This window comes from Mustela nigripes, chromosome 12 (genome assembly GCF_022355385.1).
Source record: "Mustela nigripes isolate SB6536 chromosome 12, MUSNIG.SB6536, whole genome shotgun sequence".
NCBI classification, from domain to species: domain Eukaryota; kingdom Metazoa; phylum Chordata; class Mammalia; order Carnivora; family Mustelidae; genus Mustela; species Mustela nigripes.
This window is the reverse complement of record NC_081568.1, coordinates 540,748-568,667: the sequence shown is the minus strand read 5'-3', so window position 1 is coordinate 568,667 and position 27,920 is coordinate 540,748. Positions and strand designations below refer to the sequence as shown.

Sequence of the window (27,920 nt, the reverse complement as noted above, 5' to 3'; positions counted from 1 at the left end):
GAGAGCACGGGGTGACCGTCGCCCCGACCACAGGCCCCAGGTGCTGGTCATGCTGAGCCTTGACGAGGAGCAGCGCGTGAAGCACCCCCGCCTCCTGTCGCTCACCGCCCAGCTCAAGGCTGGCAAGGGCCTGACCATCGTGGGCTCCGTGCTGGAGGGCACCTACCTGGACAAGCACACGGAGGCCCAGCGGGCCGAGGAGGTGGGCAGGCGCGGTGGGGCCGGCCAGCAGGGAGGGGCCGGTGAGCAGGTAAGGGAGGCGTCTTCTGCCTGCCCTGCGCAGGGGGTCGGACCGGCAGGGTCTGCACGTCTGAGGCTCTACGCTGCTGAGCACGGCCTTGTGTGTTGGCCGTCTGGGTTCATGGAGGACCGTGGTTTCTGGGTTCTGTCAGGACTGCCCCGTGGAGACGTGGGGCGGAGCGTCCGCAGGCTCGAGGCCCTGGCCCTGGAGACGTCCGCCCACCGGCCCACTCCCCTGTCCCCCCACACAGCTCGGCCTGCACTCTGTCCCCTGCTGGCCCACACTCCCCTCTCACCGTGCGGGCAGCGCAGCTCAGTCTCTTGCTCTCGGGTGCGTCCCTGTCGGTGGATGGTGGAGCTGCCCCGTGTCGGAGTGGGCTGCTGTGTCCCCACGTCAGTGTGTCCAAATCAGGCTGCAGCCAGAAGCTCCTTGGGTCTAAGCAGGGTGTGCAGGGCGGTGGTATGCAGCCCTCCTGACACCGCCCTCCGCCAGACAGCCAGCTCCTTGCGCCGCCGGCTTGCGGGTTTAGCCCGGTCCCGGGTGGTCGGTGCTGCTCCATGTCCCCGAAGCTCTGGCGTTCTCCGCGGGACCCTAAGCCCGTGGGCTCTGGCCTGGCGGTTGCTGACCACAGCTGTGGGTTCAGACATTGTCCTTGGGTGGGACGGCCACTTCACTTGGTGCCTTGGCCACGTGGATGGCCTCGTGCGTGTGGCGACGAGCTCCGGCCCCAAGCCGCCGCGGGGTGCGAGAGGCCATGGCATCGGTTCGGAGCACGAGGGCCGTGGGGTCGCAGGCTGCAGCTCTCCACGCGGGGGCTGTTCTGGGCAGCTGTGGGGGTGTGGCGAGTCCGCGGCCTGCGTCACTTGTGGTGTGGCTGCATTCCCCGTCCGTTCCCCCTGAGACCAGGGACTGCTGTCCGTGCACACGCACAGTCCCGGACGTCTCTGGTTTGCCCACAAAATCGTGTTTCCCGCGGCGTTGCCGTGAGACGCCGGTTTCCCCCGTGAGGGCCGCGTGTATTGGCGTCAGCTTCGCGGCCTGGGTCGTGTGCATGTCCGGGCTTCTGTGCCTCGAGGCCCCTGCGCTTGTGCTGGGAGGGTTTCTGGGGTCTCTGCGTGTGAGCGGTGTGGTAAGTAGCCCGTGGACTCGTCGCGTTTGCCACGGGATTGTTTGTAGGGGGACGTTGTGGGGTCAGTGGTGGCGTGGACTCCGGAGTCTGCGCCAGATTCCCATTTTCTGGTGCATCTGGCAGTCTGTGTGAGCACGTCTGAGGGACTCCTGTGGCCCCGCTCTGCTGTGTCTTGGCCCTGTCCCCGCGTCGGGAGTCTAGAGAGCATGTGTGAGGTGATCCAGCTGGGTTTCACCCCAGATACGGTGTCCCCGAGGGGAGGGGAGCCCCGTCCGTGAGCCTGTTGGAGCAGTGGCTGTCTCGGGACGAGGACCCAGGCTTGCCACCTGGCCCGACTCCCGGACTGACCAGGAGCATCTCCGCTGGGTGGGGGGGCACATGGCATTCATTCCGCTGTATAAGTGGCAGCAGCTGGCCGGGCCTGACCTTGTCCCCCACTTTGCCCTCTGTTGTTTGGTGTCCCTGCTGGCTGAGCGGGCGCTTCTCGGGGAAGGGCCAGGCTGGTTCCTGCTGGGATGTGGCCTCCGTGGAGCTGGCTCATGGACCAGCCAGCGTGTGGGGGAGGGGGAGTTCGTCCCACCCCCTGGGGGTACGAGGGAGGTGGTCTTCCGGAGGCTGGGGCCACATGCGGTTGGCCCCCCAGTTTGCCGAGAAGGCACCCACCCAGCTTGTCTCCCCAGAACATCCGCTCTCTGATGGGCGTGGAGAAGACCAAGGGCTTCTGCCAGCTGGTGGTGTCCTCCAGCCTGAGGGACGGCATGTCCCACTTGATTCAGTCGGCCGGCCTGGGGGGCATGAGGCACAACACGGTGCTCATGGCCTGGCCCGAGTCCTGGAAGCAGGAGGACAACACCTTCTCCTGGAAGAACTTCGTGGGTGGGTACTGCGCTCAGGCCCGTGGGCCACGTGGGGTCCCGTGCGAGAGCACCCCGTGGTTTGGGCCAGCCCTGCGGTGTGCGGATCCCCGGGGGTCCCGCCGCTCTCGGGCCGGGGGCACCGTGGCCGGCCGGGGGTGGGCTGCCTTCAGCGTGCGGCCAGTTGGGGCTTCACGGGGACCCGGTGGCCTCGCCGGCCTCCCCTGCCGGCCGGAGCCCGCCAGTCCATGGGCGACCTGCCTCTCCACAGAAACCGTCCGAGACACGACGGCGGCCCAGCAGGCCCTGCTCGTGGCCAAAAACGTGGACCTGTTTCCGCAAAACCAGGAGCGCTTCAGCGACGGGGACATCGACGTGTGGTGGGTCGTGCACGACGGGGGCCTGCTCATGCTGCTGCCCTTCCTGCTGCGGCAGCACAAGGTGGGCGGGGCCGGGGCGGACGGGGGCGGGGTCTGCGGGGGGCGGGACTGGTTGGGGGCGGGGTCTGCGGGGGGCGGGACTGGTTGGGGGCGGGGGCTGCGGCGGGGGCGGGGCGCGCCAGCCGCGGGGATGCCCCCCCCGCCCCCGCCCCGCCCCGCCCCGCCCCGCCCCGCCCCGCCCCGCCCGCAGGTGTGGAGGAAGTGCCGCATGCGCATCTTCACGGTGGCCCAGGTGGACGACAACAGCATCCAGATGAAGAAGGACCTGCAGATGTTCCTGTACCACCTGAGGATCAGCGCGGAGGTGGAGGTGGTGGAGATGGTGAGGCGGTCTGCGGGGTTCCCAGGGGTTCCAAGCCCGCTGCCCTCATGCGCTGGCCGCGACCCACGCTCCCCGGCTCCTCTGGGCCAGTTTGCAGAGCTGTGGCGCCTTGTGTACCCTGGCCGGGCTCAGGGCTGCCCTGGGCTGACGGGTTTAGGGCAGAGGGATCCTGAAGGGACGCACCCTCCTCAGCGTGTCCTGCGGGCAACCGTGGCAGCCGTGGCAGCCAGCCCATCGCAGGTCGTGAACCTGTGGTCCTGGCTCTTGGTCTGCAAATTCCCAGTGTCCCCGCCTGTAGACGGTGCCCTGGAGCGGGCCCCCTGGGGCAGGGGCGTGCTCTCCTGCCAGCAGCGTCTCTCAGGGTGTCTCCCCTGGTCATGTCCATGTGCACTCACGCGACCTCCCCACGTCAGGCCTTACACTGGACCATGTGGTGGTTCTGTTGCGCTGTGCTGCCGGGATCTCATAGGCGTCTTCGAGGTGGCTCCATGCCCCTCTGCCCGTTGCTGTCACTTTGCCAGCCCTTCCTGTCTGTGTTCAGTGTCTTTCGTGACGTTGGGTCCTGGGAGCTGGATAGGACCGAGGTGGAGGCAGTCGTGGGGTGGGTGTGACCGGATCGCGTGGGGCATGAACTCGCGTGATTTTACAGTAACGGTGGTTGTTCTTTTAATTTTTAAGACTTGGATTTTTTTTACTTGAGAGACAGTTGGCGAGACAGCACGGGCAGGGAGATGGCGAGGCAGCACGGGCAGGGAGAAGAGAGAGAGGCAGACTCCTTGATGCAGGGCCCGACCCCAGGACCCCGGGACCGGGACCCGAGCCGAAGGCAGACGCTTCCCTGCAGCACCCCGGGCGCCCTGTAGTTGGGTTTTAAAGCTGCTGGTTTCACTCAGGTTCCCAAGTTGTACTTGGTGCGTTAATTATTTGCGGGTTAATTATTTTCGTGAGTCGGGGCCATTGTCCTGCCGCACGAGGCCACACATGGCTGTGGGAGCCGTGAGCAAACCGTGGCTGGAACCTGCCTCTCCAGGTCCTTCCACTGGGAGGCGGGCAGGGTCCCTGCGCTGCTTCTGGACCAGCCTCCACCCCGGGCCCTGCTCACCTGCACAGCCCGCCCACCTCCGTGGATAGCGGGGGCCCAGGGCGCTGTTCTTGGGAGGCAGGGAGCCCCTTGGTGAAGGGGAGGCCAGTGTCGAATGCCAGCCGGAGCCCCTAATGAGGGAGATGGCTCTGGTCAGCGTGACTAGAAAAACCCATCTGAACCAGGGCGTGTGGGCAGGAAGGGTTTGGGCTTCTCGTTAACACCTGCTTCCCAACGAGCGGAGTTCGCAGATCTCGTACGGAGCTCCTGGGGAGTCCGGGTCTGTGGCTCTCTGGCCGGCAGAGTTGGTTTCCTGGGCCACAACCAGCCCCCGCGAATGTCCCCAGAGGTCGGCAGTAGGCGGCTGCCCATGCCCATCTCCCTTTCTGGAAAGCTGGTGCTGGAGCCCAAGTGTCGGAGGCAGGATATGTTTGTGCGGACGATGTCCCGCAACTCTCTGGAAGACCCGAGAAGATACTGAGTTCAGTAAGGTGGACTGATGTGGGAACGACATGTCAGAGCCCCTCCCCTCACGTTTGTGGCACGGGAGCCAGATCATGGTGGGTGGCCCTGCTGGACCGGAGCTCGGAGCTCCGCGGAGGGCCTCAGGGCACTCCATGCCCTCGGGCCAAAGAGGGCTGAGGTGGTGCTCACCCGACACCGACCCCACCCAGGACAGGGAGGAGGACTCAGGGCCACCTGCCTAGGATCAGGCCAGGGGCTGGAGAGGATCCTGGCCCTGTGGTCCCCGGGTACACCCAGCGCCAGGCATATCCTGTGCAGGCCGTTGGTTGCCCTGTGCAAAAGACGGCGTCTGTCCGTCATGGTGCCTCCTGCATGTGGGATGGGGTGGGGTGCACATTGGTGTGGGGTTCCCACGGGCTGTGGCGCACGTCGGGAGTGGGCGAAGGAGCAGACATGGGTGCAGCTATGGTGGTCACCCACACGCACCATTCAGGGGCCACTGGGGCTGAGGGCGGGGGGCAGCCGGCACAGGCACCAGGTGCAGCCGCGGACATGGGTGGGGGCGGGAGACACTGGGTGCAGCTCGGACGTTTGCGGAAGCGCTCGGGAGCCCGAGCACATGTTCGCTTGTGCGCTTCCCCCACTGCCAAGGTTGAAAGCGACATTTCGGCGTTCACGTACGAGAAGACGCTGTTGATGGAGCAGCGGTCCCAGATGCTGAAGCAGATGCAGCTGTCCAAGACGGAGCAGGAGAGAGAGGTGCGTGCAGGGTGGGGATGGGCGCCTGGTACCCCACGCACACACGGCGGCGAAAGCCCCCCCCGAGCCGCGTCCTTGGAGTGCCCAGCCGTACCGCGTAGGCCTGACCTACAGGACCAGGTCTTGGGGGCCCCGGGACCTGTCTGTCCCCGCACCTGGTTTTCTGAATGTCTGGTAGGCTCGGTTCTGCCCCTGCCACCTCTCCCTGCCCGTGTGTTCCCGGGCCCCTGTGATCCACACCCAGGCTAGGGTCGGGGCCCCTGTCCACTCAACACGGGTCTGCTCGGAGTCAGTGTCCTCTGGCCATCCCAGCCCTGCTCCTGCCCAAACCGCAGCGGCCCCCACTTGGCCTCCCTCCTCCCTCCTGTCGCTCGTCTGGCCGGGAGCCACGGTGAGCCCGAGCGCCAGCCTGCTGAGGCCTCCTCCGGGCGCCGTCCTGGACCTCCCTTACGTCACCCCACGGTTTCTCTGTCCTGGTTCCTGTCATCCCCTCGGCCCCAACCGCCTCTGTGCACCTCTGGGTCGTGGTCTTGTTTGCACGTGGCCTGTCCAGCCTGTCCTGGCGACGCCAGCGTCCTCATCCCGCGCCTGCCCCACCCGGGACCAGGGCGCCCTGACTTTGCCTGTGCTGTTGACGAGTGAGGGGGTGGGGGGGGGGGGGGGGGGGGGGGGGGGCGATGGGAGGTGGGTGGACGGAAAAGCGGGAACAAAGGACCAAGGGACAGATGGACAGGTCAGGCGGTTGTGTGTGTGGCGCTGTATAAAGTACAGACTTCGGGGGCAGGTGTTCCCTCGTGTTGCCACGGCGGCGTGGGCTGTTCTCCGTGGCCCTCCGAGCTGAGGCAGGAAGAGGGCTGAGTTTGGTGCCCAGGGGAGGGGGACCAGTGGCGGGAGTGGCATCGTGTCCCCTGCAAGGGAGGGCTGCTCCCTGGGTCCTGGCATCGCCTCCTCCTGTGTGGTCTTGGGAGTGAGTGAGAGCGCAGAGGTCACAGATGGGTCCTGTCCCCGTGCCCTGCTTTCCCGCCAGGCTCAGCTCATCCACGACAGGAATACCGCATCCCATGCTGTGGTGGTCACCAGAACCCAGGCCCCGTCCACCCCAGACAAGGTGCAGATGACCTGGACCAAGGAGAAGCTGATTGCGGAGAAGTACAAGAACAAGGAGCCGGGCGTTTCCGGGTTCAAGGACCTCTTCAGCCTGAAGCCGTGAGTGTTGGCCCACGGGCCCCGGGGGCTGGGGATGGGAGGGTTCACGGTTCAGGGTCACTGGCTGCAGGCACTTCCCGGGGACAGCATTCACGGGGGTCCCCGCGTCTGCTTCTGCTGGGTCCCAGCAGCTGGCGGTCAGGGCTCATGGGGGCTGGGGACTCCCAGCTGTGACCCCGCCATCTGTGCAGCTGCCCACGGGGGTCAGAGTTCGGCCCATGGCACCACCAGGGCTGGCCCAGGTAGGGGGAGGGCCCTGAGGGTCAGGCCCCCTCCCGGAGAAGGACCAGGAGGGCTGGGGGAGGCAGCGGGGATGTGCCCGGTGTTCACAAGCGTTCCTCACGTCCACTCCCGAAGTGACCAGTTCTTTGTGTTTTCTCTCCTGCCTAGAGAATGGGGAAGCCTGTAAGTGCTCTCGCTTATTTAGGGTGCTTCTCGGACCTGCTCCCTCGCATGCTTAGCCCCCGTGGCTCTTGTGAAGCATGTGTGCACGCGTGTGCAGCCGTGTGTGCGTGTGTGCATGTGTGCATGTGCCTGGGGCGGAGTTGGGCCGTCGCTGGCTCCCGTCTGTCCCGACGGCTCAGGGCACAGCCGGGCTCCACGCTGCCGGGAGGGCACGGACGGTGCCGTGGGGAGGGCGGGTCCTGAGCCGGCGCTGGAGCAGAGAGTGGGTGCGCTTGGCGGCTCCGTCCGCATCTGGGGTGCTGAGTGTCCCCAGAGCTGGAGCATGTGGGTAGTCTCTCCACTTTGGGGGGGCAGAACCTCCTGCTTGCAGCCCTGGGTCCTCTTCACCCAGGAAGCTGCTGGCTGGGGCATGAGGAGGGGCGTGGGCGGACCGCGTGCACGCTTCGACGGCGGGGTCAGCTGGGCGGGCCCACGGGGGACCTGCCTGAGGCTGCCGTGCCCCTGCCCCCAGCACCTGCAGTCGTGTCCCCTGTGGAGGGGCGGTGGGTGGCTGCCCTTCCTTCTGTAGCCCTTGGAGCCCCCGTGGAGCACGCACCCCGCAGATGGGCGCATGTGGGCGTGGAGCGCGTGAAGCCGTGCGTGTGGCGGGATCTGGAGGGTGGGCGGGCGCCTGGTTCCCCGTCTGCTCTGGTCGCCTGCAAGCCAGGCGTGCTCCCTGCGTGAACCCTCAAGGGAACAAAAGCACAGGGTTTCTTCCCTAGAGCACCGTGTGAGCTGGGGGCCTGCTGACGCTGTCGCCGGGGTCCGTGGGGGCTCCTGGTTGAGGGCTCGGCTGGGGGAAGCTTCAGGAGGAGCAGAGGTTGGCCTGTAAGGTGGCACGGGACTGATGGGCGGGGTGGTTGGCTGTGCTCTGGGGCCTCTGTGCACACAGCTGCTCATCCGCCGCGGCCCCCACCGGCACCCCCAGGCGGCCCAGCACCCCCAGAGTCCACTTGGAGGCTGTTTTGAAAGTGCTGCGATGTCACATTCAGTGCGAGGGGGACCAGTCCCCTTACTTGGTGGTTTCTCGGCCAGCTGCCAGGAGTGGAAGCAGGTTCCTGCTGGCTTCTGGAAGCACGAGGGCCATGCTGGCCATCTCCGCACCCTTGTGACCTCAACAGGGCACGTCATCCTGGAGTCAAGGGCCCTTCGAGCCAGACCCAAACCCCTGATTTTAAGATTATATGTGTTCTCAGATTTTTGGCCGTAAGGGACCCTTCTGTATCACAGATGCTCATTTCTGGAGAGGCTCTTGTCCCCAAACACTGGTAATTGTGGTCTATCCAGGCAGCTAACTCGTGCTTCTTGTAACGGAAGGTCCCTGATTGTGCCGTGGACAGGTGCCCAGTCTGTAATTTTATCAGGAGAAACTGGACAGAGGGGGTCCGGCTTCCTGTTTTCCTCCTGGGAATTGGTGGTTGTGACGGGTGTGTATGGCCGAGCCGGTGACCGGGTGTGGCCTCCCCGACGAACACTGTGCAGTGGCCTCTGTCCGCCCGTCCGGAGTCGGGCGCAGTGAGCTGCTCTCGGCAGGGCTGCAGCTGGGCCCGTGGATCCTGTCGTGCGGCTCCCCCGGGAACCGGCAGAATTCCCAGGGTTCTCCAGCTCAGGGGGCAGTCGGCCCCCATGGCAGCGTCTCCTGAGTGCTTCCTGGGACACGCTCAGCACCGCGGGGAGCCGTAGCCGTGTGGTGCACGTGGGATAGACCAGGACGAGGCCCCCTGGGTGCCTGAGCGCCAGGGAGTGCGGGCAGCCGTCAGGAGTCTGCCCGGCGCTTGGAGGACCGTTGGTGCACAGCGAGCACTTGGCCTGCGTGGCCAGGTGCGCAGAACCACGCAGTTGGCGAGGTCGAGGGGCAGGAAGCATGTGACAAGGGGTTAGAAGGCTTGTCCATCCCTCCCCTGCCGAGGGCAGCAGCGTCCAGGTGGCCAAGACCCGGTGTGGACCCTCGTGGCTTCATTTCTGACGGGACCCCTGGCCTGTTTCTGCGTGATGCATTGGGGGTCTCCTGGGACTCCCGCCCCTGTTGGGACCAGTGAGAAGCCCCTGTGTGCTCTGTTGGGGAGCTTAGCTCAAGGCCACGTGCGCGGCAGGGCTGGGCCTGGCCTTCTGGCTGGGGTGCACGAGTGACAGCCCTTCCTGCCCAGCAACACGCAGTGTCCGATGGGGGACATGCGTAGTTGCAGAAGCTTGGGGTTTGGGTGATGCCCCCCCAAGAACATTGAGAGACCAGAGCCCTCTCATGGGCGGGGGAGGCTACTCCCCCGTGGGTCTCTGTGGGGAGCTGACCCCACTTGACTCAGCACTGCTGTGTTTCCCCGGGGCTGGGCTGGAGCCCTGGGTGACCCTCTCCTGCAGGAACCAGTCCAATGTCCGGAGAATGCACACGGCCGTGAAGCTCAACGGGGTCGTCCTCAGCAGGTCCCGGGGTGCACAGCTGGTCCTGCTCAACATGCCGGGGCCTCCCCGGAACCGTCAGGGGGACGAGAACTGTATCCTTTGTGCTTCAGCCCGCTCCCTGGGGATGGGTGGGGCGTGTGGGGCGCAGCTTCTCTTGCTCGAGGGTTCTTGGGTGGGGGCAGGGGCAGGGGGCCCAGAGCTTCCACGCGTGGGCTGGACCTGTGACCTCGGAGTCATGGGGAGCAGACTGGCCCCCCATCCCTGGTCTGGGTGCCAGAAAGCAGCATCTGGGGGCCCTAGGTGAATGGTTCTTGATTGGTTTCGAGTGTCTGTTAACTGTGGGGTGTCCTGGGCCACTCAGACCCTCAGTGGAGACCCTGGGACACGCAGGGCCTCAGACCACGAGTGAGCAGAACGCAGACACAGAGCCCTGGCCAGAAATGCCCACCGTGGGGCCCATCACCACATCCCTGACCCCGGACCCGACCCGCCACGGCACAGTGAGGACCTCTGGGCCTGGGACGGGTTCAGTGCTGGCTGCAAGCTCTGTCTGGCCGGCTCCCATGCTGGACGCCGTCCTTGAGATGTGGGGCCCCATGTCCCATTTGTCCTAGACAAGCCCCAGTACCCGTGGTTCCCCAGCTCACAGCCTCTCTCTGGTGGGGTCCCTCCTGGTTGGGTGGAGGCTGCCAGGCCTGACCTTGGAGGTCACAGGTTGGCTCTACCCGGGAGGCTGGGCTCCCGCCCTTAACTGTGTGTCCTCCGGGGTAACGCCCCTGCCCTCCCCTCAGACACCGGGAGGTGGGGGAGGGGCCCAGCAGGTGGCTCCTGGGCTTCGAGCCTTGATGTGACCACAAGCTGGAGGACTCTGCGCCTGGTTGGTGACCAGACTGGGACTGGCAGGCTGGTTGAGTTCTTGGCAGACTCTTCTGTCTGCTCCCGGAGCCCCAGGGTGCGAGCGGCCTCCCACTCCCAGTTGGGCGGGCGGGGGAGCCGCTGACCCTGAGCATCTGTGGGGCGCCTGGCTGTGGCCCGTGGTGGGTTGGGGTTGGCGTCGCAGGCTGCGTGGTGGGGCCCTGTTCCCATGTGCTGATCTCTCTGCCGGGGAGTGCCATAGGCACAGCCAGCTGTGTCCTTAACTCGGGTCACCCCAGATATGGAGTTCCTCGAGGTCCTGACCGAGGGGCTTGACAGAGTCCTTCTGGTCCGGGGCAGTGGCCGGGAGGTGGTCACCATCTACTCCTGACCCTCAGCCCACCCCGCAGCACACTGGGCAGGCTGGGGATCGCGCCACATGTGGCTTCCTACAGAAGTTTCCAGATTAGCCCCACAGCTCTGCTCCCTAGGCCAAGAGCCAGCACGCAGCTGCAGAGATTTCCTCGTGTGGAGGGGAGGCGTGGATGCCCTCAGCATGCCGTGCATCCCCGAGGGAGGCTCACGATGACGCGGAACAGGACCAGTAACACTGGCCACACGCTCAGACTGTGGGTTCCAAAAGTGGTTTCTGTGGCCAGACCTACCTGGTTGCTATGGTTACGGTTAAGTTCTGCCCCACCCAGGACGTTCACCAGAAATCCCGCTCAGACTTACGGTCGTCTTGGGCCACGGGTCTGTTCAGGAAGGTGGCGGAGGGCCTCAGTCCCTCGGTCAGCCTCCTCAGTGCCTGTCCCTGTGAGTGCCCGTCTGTGTTCCTGTAAGTTACGGCCGAGGAGAGCCGTCCGTTCGGGCTCAGCTGGGTGGCCTTGGTCAGCATGCCTGCCCGTTGCAGGAGCGTCTACAGGAGGACGCGGGTGGTCCTCAAGCATGGGCTGTTCTGGGAGTTCCGGGTACAGGAAGCTGCCTGAGGGACAGAGGCCCAGGCTGGGTTTGCAGCTGGGATGTGTGAGCCACGTCCTGCACAGGCGACCGTGCCCGGTTCTGCGCAGTCACCCCACGGCTCCCCGACCGGCATACACACACCCGTCACCCTCCATCGCCACGTACCAGGCTCCAGGGAGGGGCTGCGGGGCTGCGTGAGGTCCTGGGGGACTCGAACTGGAGCCCGTGTGCCTGTCTTCCCATGCCTGTCCCCTCTGGCCAGCACACAGGATGTGACAGCCATGTGCAGGGCACTAGGGGCTGTTGGGATGGTCCGAGGCTGTCGACAGTCGTGGTCATTGTGCCCGGGCCTCACTGCGCAGTGTACTTACTCATGAAAGCACCTCGGGGTTCTCCAGTGATAATTCGGGATGTCTGTAAGGAGACTGGTTCTGTGAACAAGCCCGTGGCTGCGTCCTGGGCTCTTCCTGGCTTCCTTGGACCCCCAGGGAAGTCGGCCAGGTCCCTAGATTTCAGGTTGGGTGGAGGCTGAGTGTGTGTGTCCAGATGCTTCTGAGGCGCCGTTGTGTGGCACGGAGGGTCCTTGTTGCGTCAGAGTGACCATGGCCAGAGCGTGTGCCAAACCAACACACCGGGCTTGGGGAGTCCATACTCGCCCGCCGTAGGTCTGCACCGGGGTCAGTGGCGAAACCCATCTCTCTGGCCCTTGGTCCCGCTCGTGTCGGGGGTGGAGGCACGGCCCTGGGACCCTTGGGACCCCTACCCTGTACCCATGACCTAGACCTTGTGCGGCTGTGGGGGTGGGGACTCGGCTGCATGCACCCCTGTCCACACTGAGCCTCGAGGAAGCCTGTGAGCCTCTGGTCAGGGCCCATGGGGTTCTGTAGCTGCCTTGGCTTTGTATGGTTTTGTTATTAGAAGAATAAATGTACAAAACCCGGACTGGTGGACGGGTCTCATGTAGACGGGCCGGCGGGGACAGCGCCTGGGTCCCTGGCCCGCGGGTGTCCTGGTCTGACCACCGCTGTCTCAGGCGGCGTCGCTGGTGCAAGAGGAGGGAAGAGCAAGGCTGGGACCGCGGGAAAGTCCGAGAACGTCGACGTTCAGCGAGAGAATGGGGTGCAGCCACGTGCCGAGGTCGTACCTCCCAGAAGGTGGGCTCGCGTGGCACTGGAGGGGACCCCTTGTTCCAGCGTCCAGGCCCAGGCATGGGTGCTGTCCGTGCTCTCCCGGAGCCCGCCCTCGTGGCTGGGGGCGTGTGCAGGCACCGCTGTTCCTGAACCCCAAGAGACTCTCGACTCCCACCTTCCCACTCCCTGCAGCCAGGAGACCTGGTGTCCCCACGTGTTCACAGCAGCCAAAACGGTGCAGACGCCGGCATCAGCCCTTGGTGAGGGGGAAACCATGGGGTCTGTGTGTCCCAGGGAACGAAGTTCCAGCCGCCTCAAGGACGTGGGGTCACGCAGAACGAGCCCGTCGGGGCACATGTCCTGTGCTAACGTTTACTTGTGATGCCCGCCTGAATGGACAGGGCCGGGAGCGTGCTGGTGACCACCCCTGGGAGGGGCATGTGGGCGCAGTGGGAACCCATGGACGCAGTGGGAACCTGTGACCGCGGGCACGGGGCTGCATAGGGGGTAACGTAGGTGTGCCATGGGGAGGGGTGAAATCTGCATGTTCTGAACAACTAAGATGCCGGGCACGCCGGGGAGTGACCCTCCCTCATTCCCACCGGGAGCCCTGACCCAGCCCAGGGCGCCCACATGTGACCTGGAGTGGAGGCCTGGCCTTTGTGGCGGGGGACTCAGATGTCACAGGCAGGGAGATGGCGGGGTGGGGGGGTGCTGGTGGAGATGCAGGGGAAGGACCTGGAGGAGTCGGGGGTCCTGACTCCGCCTCCGGTACCCAGTGCCCCCAGGGCAGCCCTGTAGCTGCAGGAGTCTGGACAGTATGGGCAGCAGAGCAGAGCGACTACCCTGGGGCTTCAGACCCTGTGTGACCGCGCCTCAGAGAAGGTGGGCCAGCCCTGTCCCTGCCAAGAGGGATCCCAGCCCCCACGAGCCAGAGTGGCCATTGTGGCCTGAAGTTGTGACCGAGACGCTTCTGCACAGTTGTGAGCCTTCAGTCTTCTGTCCGTGGCTCGGGGATTCAGCCTCAGCCGGCCCCCGGATGCAGCCTCAGTCGGCCCCCGGGTGTGGGGAAGCTGGGACAGATGGCGGAGGAGAGAGGGTCAGAGTCTCTAGGCACAGGCAAGAGTAGGTGCAAAGGTCCTGAGCAGGCACGGCCTGAGGTGAGAGGGGCTCCGAGGCGGGACTCAGCAGGCAGCAGGAAGCCGTGCCTGCGGTGTGGACGTTGGAGGCTATGGGGGACACTGGAAGCTGTGGTGCCCACGGCAGGAGGCAGGGGCCCTGCTGGGAACAGGTCAGGTCGGGGCACAACAGGCCTCGGAGGGGCTCTGGGCCTGGGGAACTTGGAGGTGCTTGAGGGCCCTGGGCCTTGGGCTCTTGTTGCAGGCTCTCCCCTCACCTGTGGTCCCGGGCTGGCGGGGCCCGAGGGGTGTGAGGCCAGGGCAGGTTGGGGGACGCTGGCCTGCACAGTGGATGTGGCCCAGCTGGTGGCACTGGAAATGTGGTGTGTTCACGGGGCAGGGGTGGTCAGCAGAGGGCTCTGTGGTGCTGGTTTCCAGCGCTCCTCCAGGCGGAGACAGTCACAGCGCAGCATGTGTCCTCAGTGGAGACCATGAAGTCCCGGGCCACATGAACTCAGGATGCACGCTCGTCTGCTGCAGGGACCCCAGGCGGACAGGCGTGCCCTCCTGGCAGGACTGGGCTGGGTGGCACTGCCTGCCTGGGGGCATCACCCATGCCCGGCTCTCCTGGGGCCCCTTCCTCCCCGGGCCTGACCCTGCATGTGGCCTGACCCTGCATGCGGCCTCATGCCTCAGCTCCTGCACCCAGGCGCCAGGGGCCGGCCCTGCCGCTGCCTCTCCCGGGGCGGCTGGGGGCCCGGCAGTCCCACGCCTTTACCAGGACCTTGACAGACGTTCAGGGCAGGAGACGGCTCCTCTGGCTTTTCTTTGTAGTTTGTTTTTTTTTTTCCCCCTACAGTGACCTCCCCTACCCCGAGGGAGGGGCAGGGGTGAAGGTGAGAGGAACAGAAGCCAAGAGGTCCCAGTCTGCCCCCCCACCCCAACCGCTGTGGCCGCGGACGGGTGGGTGGGGTCACGTGGCTGGGAGACGTGTCTGCTCCGGGGTACTTGGTGGGTGGTCTCCAGTGGCCCCGCCTGCCGCAGGGCCTCTGTCCCGAGGGAGGGGCCCCGGCAGGCGTGGTGGCCGTGTGGATCTCCATTCCTTTGGCATTTGGGGGTAGGTGTTCGCGGCTCTTGTGTTGGTTCCGCGGAGAAACACGCTGTGGCCCACGGGAGCTGGGTCCTGTGACCTCTGAGTCCTGAGATCTGGGAGCTCCAGGGTGCGTGGGAGCAGCCGGGACGCCTCAGCTCAAGCTGAGACAGTCCGTCCCTCCTCGGCCGTTTTGTTCCTTTCTGGGGCGGGGGGTGGGGGGGGCGTCAGGTGGAGCCTGTGCGCGGGGAAGGCTGCCGGGGTCAGAAATACCCGCCCAGACGCCAGCCCAGACGCTGGTGCTCCCAGGCAGGTGTGGGGAGGGTCTTGGTGTGCAGTGGGGACTGTCACTCGCCATGTGCGGAGTGTCTCCGGTGGTTCCAAGTCATGGTTCTGGACCAATGGCACCGAGGTTCCTGGGAGCCGGTCGCAGCCTGGCCATGACCCCAGGTCTTGGGGATGAGGTGTGCTGCGGGGACTGGCCTGTCCACGGTGCTCCTCCCTGGGCACCGGCCGCCCCTCCAGGTCCTGTCCTCTGCCCCAGCGCGGGCACTGCCAACATCTGAGGAAGCAAGAGGCTCCTTCCCAGCTGCCCACTGGGGCAGCGCCGCCCCCCCCCCCCAGGCTGACCAGGACACCATCCTGCATCTAGGGCTCACCCCGGGCGGTCCCTCTGCCTTCCCCAGCTGCCTGCCCCTACCCTCCTCTTGTGCTCTGAGACCCCTTCTTCCTAAAACCACAGCTCTTCCCAGAACCTCTGGCTGAAACCCCCACCCAGCGCCCCACACCCTTCCTGACACTCCAGGCCCGTGTCCACCCGACCCGCCCCTGCCCACAGCCCCCTTGGGACCCTCAGCCTGTGCCCAGCACTGCGGGACGGGGGCACCCATGTTCCCGAACCCCCTGGGACGGGGCAGGCGAGACACCCTGACGCCCGCCCACACACTTGAGCAGCACCTGCACCTCCCACCTCCCCTGGATCCCTGGGCCCATCCTCCCCGTCCTAACCTCGGGGGTCCTCATCTGGGGACCCTTCCCACGGCAGCCCACGCAGGTGCCAGAGGGGCTCGGAGGCTCGGAGCGCGGCTTCTTGCAGGCACGCGCTCTGGGGCCCTCTGGGCTCCCCCTGTGTCTGGGACCGAGGACAAGACGTGTGGCCTCGAAGCTCACAGGCCGGGCCCGGGGGCAGATGGACCGAGGTTCCGGCAGCAGGGGTGAGGCTGGCCGCGGCCGCGGGCATGCATCTCCGCAAGTGAGGAGACGTGGGTGTGGGACAGGAAGGAGGAAACAGGATGGGCCCCAGGGGCGGGGGACGGTGTGGGGGTGTCTCGGGGGGGCGGTGTGGGGTGAGGGGTGTGGAGGCCCTGGGGAAGACAGCAGATACTCAGAAATCCCGGGGACTTCTGGAAGAGCCCGGCGCAGGATGTCAGGAGGAGGGGCCCGCGGCAGGTGCCACTCCAGCCTCGCAGCCGGGGTCTCATGATGTGAAACGCCATCTACCTGTCGGCCTCGGTGTGCGCGGCCCCAGATGTGCCGCCCAGTGTCCCATTGCCATGAGCCCAGTTTGGGGCGTGGGTGTTGGGTGTTGGGGCTTCTTGTCTGCTTCTGCAGCACAGCGGGGGGAACGCTCACCCCTCAGTAGGGAGTGTGCAAGTGCCTGTGTGAGTGCGGAGGGTCGACACCCGTGGGGCGGCCTCCTCTGCACAGCTGGGCCACCCGCGGCGGCACAGGGGACCAGACGCTTCAGACAGCCTGTCGGGGCACAGGCACGACACAGCACAGAACGCATTTGCATAAGCCTGGGGCAGGGGGCTCGTGCGTCAGCTCTTCCTCACAAGGGCTCCAGAAGTGTCCACACAGACCTGCCCATTGCCGGCCGTTGATGTGACCCCTGGAACAGGGAAGCAGCCACTGCACGTGCCCCGGGGCTCCCTGCGGGTCCCCGCCGGTCTGCTGCCCCTCTCCTCCGCCCCAGAGCAAATCCAGGTCTCCCAAAGGGGAGCTTTACCGAGGCTGTGCCCTAGCTTCTCCATGTCCGTGTCTGTGTCCCTCAAGATGAGAAGACTGCATGCTGTCACATCTGTGTCCCTGAAGATGCCAGGGGCATCCCACTGGCCCTCAGCCCTGCTCTGCTGCCTCCCACCACGTTTCCTGACAGCTCCCTGCCCCACGGGGCCACCCTCCTTCCGTCCATCAGGGTGTGGGGGCCGCGTGGCCTCTGAACTCGCCGGGGACAGCTGCCCGGAGCCCAGCTCCTCTGACCTCATAATGAATAAATCACAGGGAGCCCTTGCCACCCCGAGCACCCCAGCACGCGGCGCGTCTGAGCGGGGCCCCTCCACGCTGCCGCAGCCTCGTCTGAATCCGACAAACGCGGACACTGGGTATTTTCCAGAACACGTATGTCCCTGTGTCCCTCTGGATCCACGTCTGTGTGGAGCACAGAAGGGAACGGGGGTGGAGGAGGCCCTCCCCCTGGCAGCTGCGGCCGCGCTGGGTGGGTGGTGGTGGACCACGGGCCTGCTCGTCCTCGCCGACCAGCGCTGCCCGCAGGTCCCGCACCGCCTCGTGCTCCAGCCCCATGGGCCGGCGGGGCAGCGCCTTGAGTGGCCAGTGGCCTTCCCTGCTCTTCTGCTGGGACTGCTTGAGACCCTGGGGCTGTGGCGGAGGCTGGGGTGGGGGGGTGGCCGTCCCAGGGGACCCGGAGTGGCGCAGCTGGCGGGAAGTAGCCGGAGCTTCTCTGCTGAGTACCCGCGGCGGCCATGCTGAGCCCCTGGGGGCCCTGAGGAGTGACTTCTCCTGACCCTTCAGCCAGGGCTGAATGTCCAGGGCTCCGGCAGTGCTCGGTGTGGCCGGCAGGTGGTTGGCCAACACCTGCGACCTGCGCTGCCGTGCAGGGTGTGTGTCAGACTCCTACCAGCAGGATCTGCCCTGGGGGCGCGCAGCCTTGACCGGGTGCTCCTGCTTGCCCTGCCGGCGGGTCCCTGCAGAGATGGGGTGCCGCGAGACCTGCGCAGCTCCCGACATCTCACCTCAGGGCAGGTACGACCCCCACACCTGGACGGGGTTCATTGCTGGGACCCGAGGACCCACAGACAGGGCTTCAGCTCCCGACGGCCTCAGACCCGGGGCTGGTCTCCAGCACTTACCGGGCTGAACTTAGACGTGCAGTTCTCGACTCCGGCCAGGTTGGGTAGTGATTTCTCCCCTCCACGTTCTCGCCTGCGCAGCAGGGGCCCTGCTGGCAGCAGGGCTGGGGGTCGGCGCCCGGCCTCCTGTGTGTCATGCGGGGATGGGGGCACGAGTTCTCGCTGCCGCCTGAGGCCAGAGCAGGCACTCGGAGCGGAAGGGATACCTGCAGTGGGCGGTCTCAGGGTCCTGGGCGGGGACTTTAACCAGCACCCACTGCCCCAGAGGGAACAGGAGGAAGGCACAGGATGGCACAGCCTCCAGCCGGCCCCGGGCAAAACCCAGCACCGCCATCGGGGGTGCCCTGCAAGGGTCAGGAGAGCTGCAGCGTCACTGCCTGCGGCAGGGAGAGGGCCAGCGCGAAGGGGGCTGCCCAGTCACCGTGACACGCCCAGGGTACCAGAGCGTGGCGATGGAGGGTCTCGGGGCCAGTCCGCCACTGCCCTTCGAACCTCGCCCGCCTCTCAGACACCGAAGACACGCAGCTCCAGCCAGAGAGGTCCCGAGGTGGTGCCCTCACCCCGGTGGCCGGCCGTGCCCAACCCCTCGGCCAGCAGCCCGACCTCTGTGCCCAGGTGCCCAGCTTGGGGCTCTGTCGTGAGGGCACAGCCCTGAGGCCTTGCAGGCAGCAAGCGGTGGGCGGGGCTGCTCCCACCGAGGACAAGCCTGAGGACGGAGCCGGACCCCGGCCACTCGCGTGACGTGTGCGCACGGCCTCCTGTCGGCCCCCGGGCTCCCTGGGAGCTCCGCCTCCAGCCCGCAGCAAGGGGCTCCCGGTCGGAAGGAGGGACCAGGTGTTTCCGCCACTCACCGACCCCTGACCACACGGACATCCCGCCCTCGGGAGATGGGGCGCGGACCGGTGACCAGAGGCTCGGGGAGTGCCCACCACCCTATGGGCTCAGGGCCGCCCGTAGGTGGTGGGCACAGGGTGTGCAGGTGGGGCTGCCAGGGTGTCTGAGCAGGGGAGCCCCTCACCCTGGCCTGCGGCGACTCCTTCCTCCTACAGGAAGACTCAGGGCTGACGGTCAGCTTCACACGGAGGGTCTCGGTGCTGCCACAGGAGCGGTTCACGGGGGCACCGACGGCCTGGTGCATGGCGTCCAGCAGGCTGGACAGGTCCTGAGGACGGCCATGACGTCACTGGCAGGCGGCCCTCTGCGGCCTCCGGTCGACTGCCCCCACACACACCCGTCTCCGCGACCTTTCCTCCCCCTGAGCCCAGCTGTGTGCGTGCCCCAGGCCTCCCGGGCACAGCCGGGCTGTTACTGGGATCCCATCTCGGGATGCTTAAATTGGACACTAAATCTGTGTTCAGAGCCCTCAGCTGTCAGTGGTCATGTGCTGCACAGGCCGGCAGGGGACAGTGTGCTGGTGCCCTCCGGCCTCCCCGCCGCCCCGGGGAATCCATCCTGAGCCAGAGGCCTGGAGGGGTCTGTCAGAAGCCCAGACAGTAGCTCCTGGAACCGCCTGCCTCCCGGGAGAGGCCCCGGCCTGTCCTTCCCTCCAGAGACGGGGCACTAGGGGCCGCCCATAGGTGGTGGGCACGTCACTCCCTGGTGGCCTGGCCACTGTGATGGAAGCTGTAGAGCATGAATGTCCACTCCCGGTGGCTGTCCTCCTCCACAGAGATGTCACACTGCAGCGCCTATGGGGACACGGAGGTGGGCGGGGTCACCCTGGGGTCCAGGGCCTTCCACCCCGGAAGACCAGTCCCTCCCCCAGCTCCAGGCGGGTTTCTGTATCCTTCTTATGCTTGGGAAGCACCTCACCTTCTCTGGTGTCATGGTGCCCAGTTTTGACTGAATCCACAGTGACACACCCGCCCCCGCCGCCCGCGGCCTCCCGAGGGCCGGATGGAGCGAAGCCTACGTTGATGCTGAGGTGCTTTTCGTCCCCCTCTCGTGGGCCCTCCCGGCTTGCTCTCTCTCCATCGAGCTGAAGATCTGCCCTGCACCCCCGCGGTCTCAGCCTTCCCAGCGGGGAGCGCCGCGGGAGCGGGGGAGGGTTGGGAAGGATCCCTCCCGGGCCCAGATGGGGACGCGGGCAGCAGGTGCAGTAGGTGGGGCCGGAAAGCCACAGAGGCCTCGCCAGCCTCTGACCCCCTCCACCGAGGCCTGACCCGAGAGCCCACCTTTCAGAGCCATGGGCATGGCAGTCTCCGCCGGGCTAGCCAGGACCAGGCGTGCGGGCCAGGTGTGCCATCCCCGCGCGGGCACACAGAGTGAGAAGGTCCCCAGCAGGCCAGTCCCAGGCTGAGGGGCCCCTGCGAGGGCGACTGCCTCTTCTGGCTCGCCCTCCCCACCCACACGGTCCAGTTTCCCCTGGACGCTAGGACCCAGGGGCATGTCCGTGCGGTGCATGTCCGCTGGGTAGCACCGCATGCCCAAGCTCTGGGGATGGGTGGATGGCCAGTGCCCTTTTATTCTCTGGGACAGGAGCCCAGGCCTGTCCCAGCTCAGCAGGTGCTGACGAGGGTTCACCCCCCCCCCCCCCCCAGCCGCTTATGGCACCTCCTACGAGGACAGGGGCAGGGGCTGGGGGGCGCCTGCCAGGCAGAAGCCCCTTGGTCTCCTCGGCCCATCTCAAGACCAGCTCCAGAAAGATGGGCTCCCTGCCCACGCGGAGGGCAGTTTAGGGAGGGCGGCCGCAGAGTCAAGGTTCACAGTGAAGGTTCAGTCCCTGGACCGCACAGACCCGGACAACGTGGAGAAGGAAGTGGCAACCGTGTGATCAGGGAGGTCCCCTTGGATCAAAGGGTCCCCGGTGGCATGGACGCTGGCCACCCCAGGAAGCAGAGCCCTTCCCAGGGTGGCTGTTGGGTGGCTGGGTGCCCAGGGCTGCCCAGACGTCTCTGGCTCTGAGCTGGCAGAGGGAGGAAGGGGAAGCCACGTCTGCATGCGGACACGGGCCCCTTGGCCTCGCGGCGGGAGTCCTCGGGAACTTACGGCTGTACCATTTCTGCTGATGGGCCACTGGGCCCCCATGTCTCCGGGGCCGCAGACTCCGGCCTGGGGTCCAAGTTGGCGAGGAACCCAGGGACACCCCCCAAGAAGGGCACCCGACCCCCCTGGATGTGCGGGCTGCCCCGGCAGTAACGGGTGGAGTGGGCCTCCGTCTACCACAGCCTGGTTAGGGTCCTAGCAAGGGGTGGTGGAAGGTCTCCGATGGACCCATTGCCACCCCCAGGCCATGGGCGGGGACGGGACAGGACCCCGCTCCCATCTGCAAATGGGCCTGAGGTCAGCGCCGCAGCGGTGGGGGAGGGACCCCGCTCCAGCTCTCCTCCTGGTGCCCAGGCAGACGGGGGTGAGAAGCCTTCCCACGGGGCACTCCAGGTGACAACCCGCTGGCCAGGGCACATTGGGTGTGGGCAGCTTGGGGGCCACTGTCCGCCACCGAGCAGCCTCGTCCCCGGTCCCTCACGGTGTGGCCAAAGCATCTGGAGCCCCCAGGGGTGGCCTGGCAGCCTCCTCACACTGGTCCAGGCCCGTGGGGAACCACAAGCGCCAGCCTGAGGCGCCAGGCTCCGCAGGTTCTGCGTGGGTTCTGGGTCCCCAGCCCCTGCCGCGCTCCCCGGTCGCCCAGGAAGAGGTCCGATGCCGCCAGCCAGGCCCTTCCAGCACCCTCCCGCCCGCACCGTCGTGGGTGGCCTGTGTCTGCCAGCAGGAGAAGGGACACGGGCCGTCTTCGAAGCTGCAATACGTCAGGTGTCACGCTTCTGCAGCATCTGCGTTCTGCGCTCGAGGCCCAACAAAGAACAAAGCAAAAATCATGAAAAAACTTGGAACGTTCACCCACATGTACAGGCTTCAGCGGGAGGTGCTGAAGAGAGACTTGAAAAGCACCGAAAATACTTGGGCCCAGGGAAACAGAGACCCCCTTCACCCTGGGTCCCCACTGGCCCTGGTTTGGGGAGGACCAGCCCAGGCGGCCCCCTCCACATGCAGAAAGGGGTCTCCGGGGAGGGCAGCCCAGAGGGACATCCGCAGGCTGAGGGGCAAGTGTACAGCAGGCGCGTCTGGCCGCCAGGGAGGAGCCTGCCCAGGGCTGACAGGCCGCGGGCAGCATCCATGTGCCTGAAGTGTAGGGTCTCGGCAGGACCGCCAATCCCGCAGGATGAGCTCTGGCTGCAGTGCTGAGGAGTCCAGGAGCGCGTCGGGCCCTTGTGCCGCTCCAGGGTGTCCTGGGGTCCGAGAAGCCCAGCCTGGCCTCACCTGTGGCAGGGGGCTGAGCTCCCGCCCCAGTGGATGTGAGGACAGATGCTGCCGCTTCCCCAAACCTGGTTTGGGGTTAACCTTTTTCTGTAGGACAGAGCAAGCCATGAGGCTGAGGCCCCGCCTCTGTGACGAGCGAGGGGGCATCGGGTTTCCCAGGACGCTGGCCTCCCCCGGGGAAGGATTAGGCACCGGACGGTTATGTCCACAGAGCGTGAGGACAACAGAAATCATGTCACAAAGGGTGGTTGGCTGAGGCCCCATCAGACTTCCCCCGCGGGACCCGGCTGGGTGGACAGGAACCTGCCCGCTGGAAGGTCCCCGGGGCTCTGACCACCCTGCTCCACGCATCCCCCAGGGCCCCTCCTAGGCTAAGGGTCTGCGTGCTCAGAGCCGGCAGGATTCTAGAGGCTTCTGCCACGACCCAGGCCTCCGCTCATCCTGCTACAATCCCGGAAGTCAAGAGGACAGCAGGACCAGTGCCCCGTGGACAGGACGGACCCAGGGCGCACAGTGACTCTGCAGAAGGCACTAACGTCCCCCATGAGGCCGCCAGAGCCCCGAGGCTGCCTCCACGGCTGCACCGGAGCCCACAGTGGGTGAGGGTCGTGGGATCCAGAGGCCGGAGCACAGACCCTCGGCTGATCTCCTGCTGACCCCCAGGAAAGCTCTCTCCCAGACTCCGCTCCTGCCTCTCGCTCCAACCATGCATCGTCCAGCACCGCTGGCCACCGGGGGCAGGATCAGTGCCTACCCTGACGTGTCACTTGCCCGGCTCGTCCCTTACAAGTCACAGGTGGGTGCTGTGGCCTCGGCCACCCATCCCCCCTGGTGCCATCCCAGTCCCTCTCACCCCACAGGGCCTCTCAGAGGAGGCCCCAGAGGCCACCGTCCACATCGGCTGAGACTCTGCACTGAGCTCGGTACAAACCTGAGGTCCTCGTCTTCCCTACAAGCGGTACGCGGCCTGGAGGGGCCAGGATTGCCCCGGCGACCCTGCCAGATGCTCTCACAGCCGCCCGTGGGTGCACAGGTGCTGGGAGTTTGGGAGGGAACTCTCAGCTCTGGGTCTGCCCTGAGAAGCCAGAAGGTCCAGCTGCACGTTCCTGTGGGCCCCACGCCACACCCCCTGCCCCTTGGAGAACCCCCACACCTCCAGAACTGCGGCAATGCTGGCCATCCAGGGGACCGGCCCTATTGAAGGCCACGTGGGTGTGGGGGTGATGGGGTCACTGGAAAGAGAGCAATCCGTGACACCAGCCACCCCAGCCGGAGAGAGTGAGCCTCTCAAACTTGTGAGTCCTGCACCTGTGGTTTAGGAAACAAACTCCTGGGTTTTGAGAGCGGCCTGTTTTCCTTGGAAACCCATTTCCTGGACTCCTGGGAAGCCCTGAGGGAAACGGCACAGCCGAGTGGCACAGGCCGAAGACCTCTTCCTTCTCAGCCTGTGAAAGCATCTGGATCGAAGCCCGCTCTCCGCAGACCAACACTGGACCCGTCTGTTGTAACGCGAGGCCCCATGGTGAGAGAGTCCTGAGCGCAAGATGGTTCCCAGAGACTCTAAGGGACTCCCCGGAGAGTCGGCTTTCCCTGGGGCAAATGTTTACTCCTGCCCCGAAAACCTGCTCTGTGTGCGGAGTCACAGGGGCGGGAGCAAGGACCCAAGGACATTCCGTCCCGTCCCCATGGACAGCTGGGCTGCAGGCGTGGGGGGAGCCCCTGCCATCACTGGGGAGCCGCACTTGCCCACTGCTGCTCTGGGAGCTGCCCCTCCTTTTGCATTAAAAATTGCTGAGTGGCCCACTCAGTGGGGTCCAGGGCTCCCTCACGACCTAGAGCTCCTGGGACCCCTAGGAACTAGAATGTAAGGGGCAGGCCTGGGACAGGAGGTGGGCTGGGGGTGGGGCACAGAGTCCAAGCAGGGGTGGAGGGAGGGAGAGATGGGGGAGGGGAGGAGAAGGTGGGGGCAGGGCAGGGAGGGAGGGGAAGACCCAGGTGGAGGAGGGGAGGGGAAGAGGGAGGGACCCTCCTGGGGGGGCAGGGAGCTCAGGTGGGGGAGCTGGGGAGCAACCCCAGGCACATGCGTTGCTGGCCATTTTCCAGAACCAAGTGCTCTTGACTTAACAGCCACTGGGGCCTCCCGGAACCTCAGGGCGGGTGGCCCTGTAGCACAGATGCCGCCTAGAAGCTGCCCTTGGCCAGTGTCCCCGTGAAGTCGGAGGAGCGCCTGTCCACGGCTGTGCCGCTGCTGCCCGGCACTCCGTCAGGTCAGCCCTCCCTGTCGGGGCTTCCCACGGCCCGGCAGGCTTTCTGACCTCCAGGCATGTAGCCGAACCTCGCTGCCCTGACATAAGAGGTGCAGCTGGTGGCTGTGTGGCTGCCTCGCGTGGCTGGGCGGCAAGGAGCCACGACAACGGCCTGACCAGCCTCGGAGCTCCCAGAAGCAAAGGGCTGCTGTGTGGGGAGCAGAGGACAAGCTCTGCTGGGGCTCGTCCTGCCGGCAGCGGCAGCTGTGGGAGCCAGGTGCAGGCTGCTGGGAGCTGGGAGCTGGGAGCTGGGAGCCGGGTGGAGGTAGCTGGGGGCCGGGAGCCGGGTGGAAGCCAGGGCAGGGAGCCGCCTGTAGGAGATGGTGGAGTACAGGGCAAGTGAGGGCCTGTGGGTCTTAGAGAGGAGGCCGAGGCTGCAGAGGAGAGGCCCAGAGTGGGGGGTCCCCCAGGCGGCCGCCCAGCAGGCTTGTGCTGCAGGTGGCCAAGGCCGCTTTGGGGCAGTTTGGGGAGTGCCTGGGCTCCTGCTTGGGTTGTCAGGGTGCAGGACATGGGGTGGGGTTGATGTGGGGTGACAGGTGGGGATTTGGGGGCAGCAGGCAGAACTCGACCTCATGGGGAAGGGCCAAGAGCAAGGCCGGGGCGCCCCAGAGGCGTGAGCACAAGCGCCAGGGCCAGCAGGGTCAAGGTCAAGGGCAGGGCAGGGGCCGGGCAGGGTCAAGGTCAAGGGCGCAGGGCAGGGGCCGGGCAGGAGGCGGACTGCCGGGAAGAGACGGGAGCCCCACCGCAGGACGGGCAGGGGCCCCTGCTTCCAAGGCGCTTCCAGTGAGAAGAAGCCCAGCCCCCACCAGCCAGGCACCCAAGGCCGTTTCCAAAGCCACCGGATGGGAGGCTACGGCGCCTCTGCCGCATGCGTGGACGGAGGAAGGACGCGGGCCGGCTCCTTGCGAGGTCTGTTTGGACAAGGAACCCGGCAGGCGGGGGTGGGGGGCTGCCGCTATGGGATGGAGTCCGGCTCGGAGGAACCGCCAGGGCTGCCGGGAAGCCTGTGGCTCTGTTTCCGCGGCTGGACAGTTTCAGACGTGCTGAAGCGGCAGCCACTCAAGGTCCCGACACCCGTGCGCTCGGCCCCGAGGACCCCCAGGCTCCGCAAGCGGCCATCCGGTCCGAGACCCCGAGACCGTGGAGGCGGGCGGCAGGCTTGCCCGGCGAGTGCAGATGCCTTCCGGCTCTTTCTTGCAGAATTACCAGGCTGCAGGCTCCGAGAGGGGCCTTTCTGGGTTCCGTCCATCAGTACTTCTCCGTTAGGGCTGTTTCATCAGACTGTGTGATCACCCAGTTTGGAATTTATGTCTAGAAACGCAGTAATTTGGGGATCAAAGGGTCTCTTGAAATAAACATGTCCATCTGCCCACACACCAGAGCTCTGCTAGAACTTACTTCCCGAATGAGGCCGGGCGACAGAAAGGACCCTGCCCCCGCCCCACCGCCTCACCCTCGGTGGGATTCGCCATGCTTCGGCTTGTTTTATTAAGGAAAGATACGGGCGTGTTACAAACCCCTCTTACCCTGGTCCAGGGAGGTTAGCAGCACCCGCTCCACCCCCAGAACACCCTGACCCCCGAGAGAGTCCCCAAGGACCCCACACGTGGACCTTGCTGGGGGTGGCTGCCCAGCGTGCGCCGGGAATGGCCAAAAACCTGCAACACGGGGGTCGGAAGCGCCCACCCGGGACACCCGTGGGAGACTCAGCCCGGCGGCCCTCCCACGAGCGCCGTATGGAGTTAGTGCGTGCGCTCCCCGAGATGTCAGGGACCACGTCCTCAGCAGCCGCGGGTGAGAAGCCGGCACAGACACCCGGGGCCAGGACCCCCCACACCTGGAGACAGGTGCTCGTGGTGCCGACCCTGCCCACCCCGCTGGGGTCCTCTCACCTTGCTGGCCGCGGAGGGCCCAGAACACAAACAAAGGCCTGGGCCGTTGCCCCCCACCCCCGCTGACTCCCCTGCTGACCCTCCCCCCGCCCCGCCCCGCCCTGTGCAGACAAGGTTTAACCAGCAGGTGTCACGTGCAGACCCAGAATCCAGCCCCCCCCCCTCCGAATCTCCCCCTGGACGTCTCTTTCCTCTCGTTTCTATCAGATGTATCTGTTTCCGCTGATAAAGAACCCATGAGTTTTAAGTCCGTTTGTTGGGGTTTTTTGCTTGTCCTCATTCAGAAGGCTCCGTGCGTCAGGCAAGGTGCGTGCGGGAGCGGAAGGGGCTCGCTCCCGTCACAGCCCCAGGACCCTGAGGACTGCACTGCCCTGGGAAAGGCGACGAGCACTGTTCCCTCCTACGAAAGCACCTTCCTAGCGTCCCGGGGGGACAGCGGCTTACAACCAACCCCAGGGGTGGCCCCGCCAGAATGTGCCCCCCACCCCCGCCCCTCTGCTCCTTCCTGCCCCTCCCACACTTGGAGGACACCCAACACGTCTTCCTTAAGCAAAAATCTTGACTCAGAAAAGAGACGGCAGGTGCCCAGGACGAACCCAGAGGGCAGGAGCCCCACGCTTGCAGCCTCTTCCAGTCAGGACGGTGACTCCAGGGTGAAGACAGCGGATCCCGCCAGGTCCCTCGCCCCCCTGACCCGGGACTGATCTGCCTGGCCGGCCCGGTGCCCCGCTCACGGGACTGCGGCTGCTCCGGGCCCTCCTGCCCCGCTCTCCCAGCACGAGGCTGGACCGTCATCTTCCTCAGGCTGCCCGGGAGCTGCTCTTCCTACACAGGTTCCAGCGATCTGATTGTCGTCCACACACCCGGACGTGCTTTGCTGTATGTGCGTGGAACGCACGGAGAATCTTGGGTCTGCGGTGTAGACTCTTTATTCGCATTTGAAAACGTGGGGCCAGATGTTCCCGCACACGTGTGGCTCGCCGCCCCCTACCCTCTCAGACGCCGACAGGGGCTGCTGCTGTCCCGTGCACACGGTCAGGTCCTTGTCCTCTCTCGGCTCCGCTCCGGGCCACCTGCGCGACCAGCTCCCAGGTCCCTAACCTCTCTCCCGGCGCATCCGCCGGCTTGCCTGGGTCTGCTCGGCCGACGCTGGTTTTCACATCTGGAGCTTGCGTTTATGTTGTCTTCGTCTTCTCGCACTTGTGTCCCCCTGCGACCTCACCTGCTCGAGCATGTGCAGCGTGTGTCTAATCACCGTTTTGACGTCTCTGCGGGCTTGTCCCACCCTCCCTGTCAAGGTTCTGCTTTGACGGGTTCCGTCTGGGTCCCACGTCATGATTCCCCAGCACATGCCTGCGGTTCTGCCCGGACGCTGGACGGGTCGGTCTTCCGGTGTCCGGCTGGTTGCGTTCTACACAGCCTGTGTTTTGTGGTGGTTGTTCGCACTGGGGCTGCCCTGAAGCTTTGTGAGGACAGGGCTGGGGCCGCTCTGGCCCAGGCAGTCAGCCGGGTCCCTCGGTGCCCGCCCCCGTCTGGACCCCAGGACTTGGGGTGTCTATGCGTTTCGAGCGGCTCCTTCCCAACTTCTCACCTGCCTGCAGCTCAGCCCCCTGTGGACCTGTGGGGACCCCTGCTCTGCCCCCCACTCTCTAGGCAGCCCCTCCGCTCCAGTGGCTCCTGAGACCAACGGGTGTCCCTCCTTCTGTGCTGTGGCGTGGACACCGGCTTCGACCTCTCCGGGATCATCGTCTGAACACCATTGTCCCCTACACTGTCCAGACCAGGGGGCAGACCCCATCCCGCCATCTTGGCCGGGTTA

At 66.1% G+C, this 27,920-nt stretch overlaps 1 protein-coding gene across 6 annotated transcripts in view; it reads left to right on the top strand.

The window, feature by feature from the left end:
- Positions 1-12,101, top strand: part of SLC12A7 (solute carrier family 12 member 7) — a 67,808-nt gene extending 55,707 nt beyond the window's left edge. For 4 of the 6 annotated variants that reach the window (XM_059416818.1, XM_059416819.1, XM_059416817.1 and 1 more), the window contains 8 exons: positions 34-250; positions 2,051-2,246; positions 2,496-2,665; positions 2,855-2,986; positions 5,184-5,291; positions 6,319-6,497; positions 9,300-9,433; positions 10,496-12,101. In XM_059416818.1, the coding sequence (XP_059272801.1) occupies positions 34-250; positions 2,051-2,246; positions 2,496-2,665; positions 2,855-2,986; positions 5,184-5,291; positions 6,319-6,497; positions 9,300-9,433; positions 10,496-10,587 (1,228 nt within the window). In that variant the 3' untranslated portion in view covers positions 10,588-12,101. The remainder of the gene's footprint in view (positions 1-33; positions 251-2,050; positions 2,247-2,495; positions 2,666-2,854; positions 2,987-5,183; positions 5,292-6,318; positions 6,498-9,299; positions 9,434-10,495) is intronic. The other 2 variants (XM_059416820.1, XM_059416816.1) reach the window with 1 other exon arrangement.
- The last annotated feature ends 15,819 nt before the right edge of the window (positions 12,102-27,920 follow it).